The sequence below is a fragment of the Parasteatoda tepidariorum genome, unplaced genomic scaffold, assembly GCF_043381705.1.
Source record: "Parasteatoda tepidariorum isolate YZ-2023 unplaced genomic scaffold, CAS_Ptep_4.0 HiC_scaffold_2664, whole genome shotgun sequence".
Classification (NCBI taxonomy): domain Eukaryota; kingdom Metazoa; phylum Arthropoda; class Arachnida; order Araneae; family Theridiidae; genus Parasteatoda; species Parasteatoda tepidariorum.
Window position 1 is genome coordinate 1 of NW_027261583.1, and position 7,264 is coordinate 7,264.

General features: G+C 35.0%; 3 protein-coding genes across 3 annotated transcripts; 1 reads left to right on the plus strand and 2 right to left on the minus strand.

Moving 5' to 3' along the window:
• The first annotated feature begins 27 nt into the window (after positions 1-27).
• Positions 28-735, plus strand: LOC122273324 (uncharacterized). Its single transcript, XM_043057404.1, has one exon. It carries the CDS (start codon positions 28-30, stop codon positions 733-735), a length of 708 nt encoding a protein of 235 aa, XP_042913338.1.
• Positions 736-1,427: 692 nt separating this feature from the next.
• LOC122273323 (uncharacterized) lies at positions 1,428-5,896 on the minus strand. Its single transcript, XM_071176884.1, has 11 exons — positions 5,589-5,896; positions 4,975-5,280; positions 4,543-4,892; positions 4,066-4,437; positions 3,888-3,968; positions 3,548-3,806; positions 3,137-3,463; positions 2,727-3,023; positions 2,385-2,629; positions 2,214-2,301; positions 1,428-2,134 (listed from the first exon to the last, which is right to left on the minus strand). The coding sequence occupies exons 2-11, from the start codon at positions 5,200-5,202 to the stop codon at positions 1,793-1,795; spliced, it is 2,589 nt and encodes an 862-aa protein (XP_071032985.1). The 5' UTR covers positions 5,203-5,280; positions 5,589-5,896; the 3' UTR covers positions 1,428-1,792.
• LOC139424851 (uncharacterized) lies at positions 5,547-6,729 on the minus strand. Its single transcript, XM_071176883.1, has 3 exons — positions 6,323-6,729; positions 5,952-6,243; positions 5,547-5,839 (listed from the first exon to the last, which is right to left on the minus strand). Exons 1-3 carry the CDS (start codon positions 6,401-6,403, stop codon positions 5,547-5,549), a joined length of 666 nt encoding a protein of 221 aa, XP_071032984.1. The 5' UTR covers positions 6,404-6,729.
• Between the last annotated feature and the right edge of the window lie 535 nt (positions 6,730-7,264).

A 7,264-nucleotide genomic window follows, 5' to 3' on the forward strand; every position in this document is an offset into this window, starting at 1 on the left:
GAAGTAGAAAATGCAGAAATCAAACTTATGAAAGTTATTCAAAATGAAGCATTTACTGCAGATTATATAAAAAGCTTAAAATCATTGAATGTCTTCAAAGATGAAAAAGGAATATATAGAATTAAAACAAAATTGACAGAGAGAAATGGTACCGAGAATTTTAGATTGCCTATTTTGCTTCCAGAAAAACTTATGTTGGTTGATATGCTAATCAAAGAGAAGCCTTTGAAATGTTTACATGCTGGACTGCAAATTTTACTGTCCAATTTAAGAGAAAATTATTGGATTATTAATGGACGTCGAGCAGTTCGTCGCATCCTCAAAACCTGTGTTAGATGCAAACGATATAAGGCACGAAGTATAAAAACTGTTCCCGTAGGTTTACCTGAAGACAGAGTTAAAGAAGCTTCTGTTTTTGAAGTGGTCGGTATAGATCTTGCCGGAGCTCTTCATTTAAAGGAAGGTGTGAAAAGTTGGATTGTCATCTACACATGTGCCGTTTATCGATCAATACATCTCGAACTGGTGCAGTCACTTTCAACTAAGGCGTTCCTTTTGAGTTTACGAAGATTCATTGCTCGCCGAGGAAGACCTCACATCATCTATTGTGACAACAGGAGTAATTTTATAGGAGCTGAGAATCTACTTCAGTCCTTAGACTGGAAGTCAATTGAAGCTGAAACATCAGTATACAAAATTGAATGGAAATTTAATCCACCGTCTGCTCCCTGGTAGGGAGGCTTTTGGGAGATTATGGTGAAATTGGTAAAAAATATTCTTCGAAAAATTTTGGTCCGTTATCAATTCAAGACCTCTTACATACCTCTCAGAAGATCTGGATGACTTAATACCTCTTTCTCCGCCCATGTCTTTACAAGAGATCTCGACGGTGGGAGTACCTGATTTCGATCAGCTGGATACAATAGATCTTAAAAAACGCTATAAGTATCAACAGACGTTAAGAGAACAGTTGAGAAAAAGATTTCGCCGCGAATACCTAGCGACACTCCTTCAACCGCGCAAGAAGAATAACTATTATGATCTAAAGGTTGGCGAGATTGTGTTAATCGAAGATGACTTAAAGAAAAGATTACACTGGCCGATGGCTAAAGTTATTGCCGTCTTTCCTGGTAAAGATAAAAGGATACGCGTGGCTCGACTTAAAACAGCACATACAGAGTTCTTGAGGCCAGTGCAGCGGATTTATCCGCATTAGGCTAACCCACAAGACATTGTTGTTGTTGTTGTTTTCAATATCCGTAAGGGAGCGTCGTCAGGTCAGGTTGAATCACCCGCTTGTCATAAACAACTTTGTACAGCTTCGTTTCAGGTTTGTTTATAACTTTTCTTCTTTTTGCATCTCTGCAGATTTTGGTGGGGTTATGAAGGGAAATATGATCATCACTCAGCTCACAAACCANGGTTGAATCACCCGCTTGTCATAAACAACTTTGTACAGCTTCGTTTCAGGTTTATTTACTACTCTCCGTCTTTTTGCGTCTCTGCAGATTTTGGTGGGGTTATGAAGGGAAATATGATCATCACTCAGCTCACAAACCATTTTCTTGACGGACTCGAAGTTTAACTTTTCAGAATTACGAAAATTTAACGTAAAGCCTCTCACCTTGCAACATTGTTTACCATTAGCTGTTTCATACGCATAGTTCTTAGGTCCACCTTAATAAAAGAAAATAATAATAATTACAAAAATGAAGGGGAAAAAATCAAAAATTTCTAATGTATTATTATAGTTTGAATTGAAAGTATATTCATTTTCCAAAGATATATCTAATTAGTATCTAAATGAAATAATAAATAAAATTTTTAAAAAAATTCTATTACCGGATACGAATGTTGTGATAACATCTCCATCCAACTCGTCCGTGAAATCCCCCAAGAAGTTTCCAATAGGAGGATCATTTTCACCATTTTGGGAATAGATGATAGAGTCCGTATCATGGTAAAGCACGCTCTCTCCCAATTTATCCATTTCCTCATACAGCTTCATCCTTGCCCATGAGGTTGTAAATGCGGCCAAGAAAATATTCGTTGATTTATCTTGCGGCACAAAATGTTTATCTGACTCCCAATGTATGGCAGCAACTTCTTCATTGAATAGATAGACATCTTTGATCTATTGGAAAAAAGTATACGGTATGTTAAATAGCAATGAAAATGTGTACAAACAATTTAATTATTTGAAAAAAGCTTACCTTTTTCGTAGTGTCAGCAAACATCTTATTGAAATCAGGAAGCGTATTAACATGTGTCAGTTGACTCTTATTACAGTTCATGCCCCATCTAAAAAAGGCAATAATTGCAATTAATGAAAATTGATACAATAGTGGTCATAGAAAAGTTGTTTAACAATAAATTTACGCTACCTTCCCCAAAAACTATTGAGTATCAGCTTTGCGACCTGTCGTCTTCCTAAATTTTTTATAATTTGAGAGTATTCAAGGGCAACACCTTCTTTTTCCATATACTCTTCAATGTAGCGAAGACGATCTTCTTCTGATACACATTCAGCAGGCCAGCCACTAGACTCCTGCTTTATCTTCAAAAACAAGTCAATAAAGCTTTTGAAAAGAGAAGAAGAAGAGTTCTCAAAGTGGTACACTTCATGAACCTGAAAAAAATACACATATACATATATATTAGTACGACACAACATGCAAAAATGCATAGTTTTTACCGAATAGCAATTTTTTTAAATTTTTTTTTACCTCTCTTATCTCATAGCCCTTCCTTAGAGCCAATTTCACCTCTTCAGTGACCCACGTTCCTGTAAGATTTCTTTCTTCCTCTGTGTGTGTACAGGAACTTTGTTGCTTAGTTTCAGCACAAGTCCTGCAGAGCGGAAACATAAGTTTGTTGTGGCAGCGATATGGCAACACTGGTAAGTATAACTGCCTAGGAGGAGCAATGGTGCACTTAATCAGTCCAAAATAACTCTCCAATGAAGCAAAATCTTTGGTGATGATGGTCGGGTGTCCAACCGGATACTTACAGTATTTATTAACCTATAAAGACAAAAAAAAAAATAAATAAGAAATTAGCAAACAACAATAATTATATATAAGAAATTACGCAAATAGGAAATGAAGCAAATTTAAAAATATATGCATATATTTACCCATGGATAAAGGGACGTGAAATCCACATACTTTGCATTTCCTTCATGATAAAGCTTAACGGCATTCGTACGTCCCCCATAAAACGCATCTCGAGGAACAAGGCGATCTCTTACCGTGTGTGAGAGCAAAAATTTCTTTAGATCTTCATCATTTCTTTTCATTTTCTCAAAGTCATGTTCCCAGCATTCTATGACATGGTAACCTAAGGAACGAAGATGCTCTGTCGTACGTTGAGTTTTTTGGAGTAGTGATGCCATCGTTACCCCTTTTAAAGGATGAGAAACATCTCGATCGAAACAAGTATCGCATCCATGGAAAAAACATCCCTAAAAATAAATACATAGAGCACTAAGTTTCATCATTTTTTTACAAAAATAATTAGCAATATTTAAAAAAAAAACTCAACTCACCTGAAATTGATAGACTGTGTTCGTTTCAGAACAAAAGCCATCTACATACATGCCTCCAACTTTACATTCACCGGTACTATTCAAAGCATGTTGTATAGCAATACCTTCTTTCTCTGCTGTAAAATCGAGCCACCGTATGGAATCTGGACTGTAATTTGTACTGGATGTATATCCCAATGCCGGAACCATACCAATCGTGTCAGGTTGAATACAAGAGCTTCGAAACACAGCCATGCTTGATGATGCTATTGTAATGTACCTGTTCAGGGAGAAAAAAGTTAATACAAAATAATAACAACAATAAATTGTTCTATATTCACATTAAAAATATATATTTCACCTGAAAGGATCCACATTAGCTATGTCTAAAAACTGCTGTCTAAATTCCAAGCAACATCTCCTGAGTATATCAACATCAGATCTGAAAGTAAAAGAAAAATAAATTATATATATATATATATATATTAAAAGGAAAAATCCATTACATTCTAAAAATATTAAAAAAAAAAATTTCTTACCTACAGTATTCAAGCATTTCTTTTTGAAAATCAAATTCCAGGTGTTTATTTTCTTCATACCACTGGAGAAACCGTTTCCGGGCGTCACTCCCCATGTTGTCCGGGCTATAAAAGGAATGATCAGGCATCTGACCTCTATATGTTTGATTTTCTGGTCGATTGAAGAGATGTGGGAAGTATCCTTTTTTTAATTCAGAAAGACCGAAACATGAGGGCAATTTTGACAGTGCCATAGGCATAAAGTTTAAAGAGTCAATGATGCGGATGCTTAGAGAATTGTGACGTATACTCATCAAACTAGATCCATTCGGTATAACATCCGGAGTTGTTCCTTGACGGAGCAGCCATCCCATTATAAACTGTCCATCAAACCTAAGTATTCAAATAAAACATTTTAAAACACATTTTTTTTTCATACAAAACACAATTAAGAAAAGGATTTTTAAAACTAAAAAAATATTTTAAGTAAAAACTTACGCTTTCATATTGTGGGCGATTGCTGTGAATCCTTTATGTTGACGTGTAAAAAGCCAGGAACAAAAATCATCACAAGCCGAATAACCCTTAAATATGTTTTCCGCCCCGTCAGCATACTGCGCCACAGCAAAATTAACTATGTGCTCCCCTGTAGACTGATCAGTTTCAAAATCAAAAAAAATCAATTTATCAGAAGGCACTTGTGGCTTGATGGTCTGTAAGGAACATCTATGCTTTGCAGCCTCCACAAAGGTATTGCAGGAAGGACATTTTGTAGTCCAACATTGGTGAACCTCAGGTGGGCATTCTCGCCTTCGAATAACTTTACAGCAGGTGCGACATTGATAAAGCTAAAACAATAATAAAGGGTTTGTTTTATTTACTATAATATTTATATATACTCAGATACATTTTTTTTTTTTTTTTACTTACCCTATCACACAAAGAGTTTTCTTGCAATCCTATAGTAGACTTATGCGCATTAAAACATTCCCTAGATCTACATAACCGGAAGCAATCAACGCATCTTATTTTTTGTCCCTCCTCACACTTCAGTCTGGTACAAATTCTACACGAATTCGGACAAAAGTGATCTTCAATGCGTGAAAATGGCTTGTCGCAATTATCACAATAAAAATTGCTTCCATGATAGCCTTTCATGCTCTTGATAACGTCATAGTGATTATTTGATAATAGCAGGTTGATTCTTCTCTCTCGATGCTCTCCTTTATAAGCAACCTGAAATGTATACTTGTAAGAGTTATTTATATAAAACAATATTCTTTAATCCATTCTTAGTAGTTAAAGAAAAAAAAAATTTTTTTTTTTTAAATATAGTATAGTTTCTTTTTTTATTTTTATCAAAATATTAATTAACTAAATTTTATTAAATTAAAATGAAGATAATATAGTTTTTTTTTTTTAACATCAATAATTTTAAAATGATTTATATCATCTTAAATACATTAAAAAAGAGTAACATTCTTTTCAAATTACATATGAGATTAATGTATAAATATCAAATAAAGCAAATCAAAGTGTATTACCTTGTTGTTGTTTTCAAGAACAGTAACAGATATCTGGATATTCAAAAACCTTTCAAATATCGCCACTTCGTTGAACGTACAGGGACCTAATGGTACTCCAGCAGCAGCATGCAGTTCCTTAGCCTTGTTTAGAAGAGCTGGTCGATTTTTCCGCCTCAAAACATCAATCAGCTTTCGATTGTTATCCAAATGTGCTGTAGCATATACAATGGCCTTCGCACAACACAGTCCAAGATCATCTGGCTCAATGGCTAAAATGGAATACTTAGAATTCCTATCCTTCAAAATATTAACAACTTTCCCTCTTCCGGCACAGTATCTAAATGAAATAATAAATAAAATTTAAAAAAAAAATCCTATTACCGGATACGAATGTTGTGATAACATCTCCATCCAACTCGTCCGTGAAATCCCCCAAGAAGTTTCCAATAGGAGGATCATTTTCACCATTTTGGGAATAGATGATGGAGTCTGTATCATGGTAAAGCACGCTTTCTCCCAATTTATCCATTTCCTCATACAGCTTCATCCTTGCCCATGAGGTTGTAAATGCGGCCAAGAAAATATTCGTTGATTTATCTTGCGGCACAAAATGTTTATCTGACTCCCAGTGTATGGCAGCAACTTCTTCATTGAATAGATAGACATCTTTGATCTATTGGAAAAAAGTATACGGTATGTTAAATAGCAATGAAAATGTGCACAAACAATTTAATTAATTGAAAAAAGCTTACCTTTTTCGTAGGGTCAGCAAATATCTTATTGAAATCAGGAAGTGTATTAACATGCGTCAGTTGACTCTTATTACAGTTCATGCCCCATCTAAAAAAGGTAATAATTGCAATTAATGAAAATTGATACAATAGTAGTCATAGCAAAGTTGTTTAACAATAAATTTACGTTACCTTCCCCAAAAACTATTGAGTATCAGCTTTGCGACCTGTCGTCTTCCTAAATTTCTTATAATTTGAGAGTATTCAAGGGCAACACCTTCTTTTTCCATGTACTCTTCAATGTAGCGAAGACGATCTTCTTCTGATACACATTCAGCAGGCCAGCCACTAGACTCCTGTTTTATCTTCAAAAACAAGTCAATAAAGCTTTTGAAAAGAGAAGAAGAAGAGTTCTCAAAGTGGTACACTTCATGAACCTGAAAAAATAAATACATATATATATATATATTAGTAAGACACAACATGTAAAAATGCATAGTTTTTACCGAATAAAATTTTTTTTTTTTTTTACCTCTCTTATCTCATAGCCCTTCCTTAGAGCCAATTTCACCTCTTCTGAAGAGCTGGTCGGCTTTTCCGCCTCAAAACATCAATCAGCTTTCGATCGTTATCCAAATGTGCTATAGCATATACAATAGCTTTCGCACAGCACAGCCCAAGATCATCTGGCTCAATGGCTAAAATGGAATTCTTAGAACTCCTATCCTTCAAAATATTTACAACTTTCCCTCTTCCGGCACCGACATCTCTTCGGATAGTTATAATGTCAACAAAAAATCCCGTGTCTAACTCTATTTGGTCCTTAGACTGCAAAACTTTAACAACACATGCTGTAACTTTCTCGGCAGTCATTTCTGATACGGGCATTAAACAGGTTGATATGGGCTTGTCTAGTCCTTCTGCCTGTATGCAGAATCTTATTAAATCTGTCGGGTTTAAAGG

Excerpts from the sequence above, each read along its gene's own strand:
- LOC122273323 (XM_071176884.1), bottom strand. The coding sequence starts at position 5,202 with ATGAAAGGCTATCATGGAAGCAATTTTTATTGTGATAATTGCGACAAG. Across the intron at positions 3,807-3,887 it reads GCTAATGTGGATCCTTTCAG|GTACATTACAATAGCATCAT; the intron begins GTGAAATATATA and ends CTCCCTGAACAG. Across the intron at positions 2,302-2,384 it reads CTCAATAGTTTTTGGGGAAG|ATGGGGCATGAACTGTAATA; the intron begins GTAGCGTAAATT and ends TGCCTTTTTTAG.
- LOC122273324 (XM_043057404.1), top strand. The coding sequence starts at position 28 with ATGAAAGTTATTCAAAATGAAGCATTTACTGCAGATTATATAAAAAGC.
- LOC139424851 (XM_071176883.1), bottom strand. The coding sequence starts at position 6,403 with ATGAACTGTAATAAGAGTCAACTGACGCATGTTAATACACTTCCTGAT. Across the intron at positions 6,244-6,322 it reads TTGCTGACCCTACGAAAAAG|ATCAAAGATGTCTATCTATT; the intron begins GTAAGCTTTTTT and ends TTTTTCCAATAG. Across the intron at positions 5,840-5,951 it reads TATCACAACATTCGTATCCG|CCATTGAGCCAGATGATCTT; the intron begins GTAATAGGATTT and ends ATTCCATTTTAG.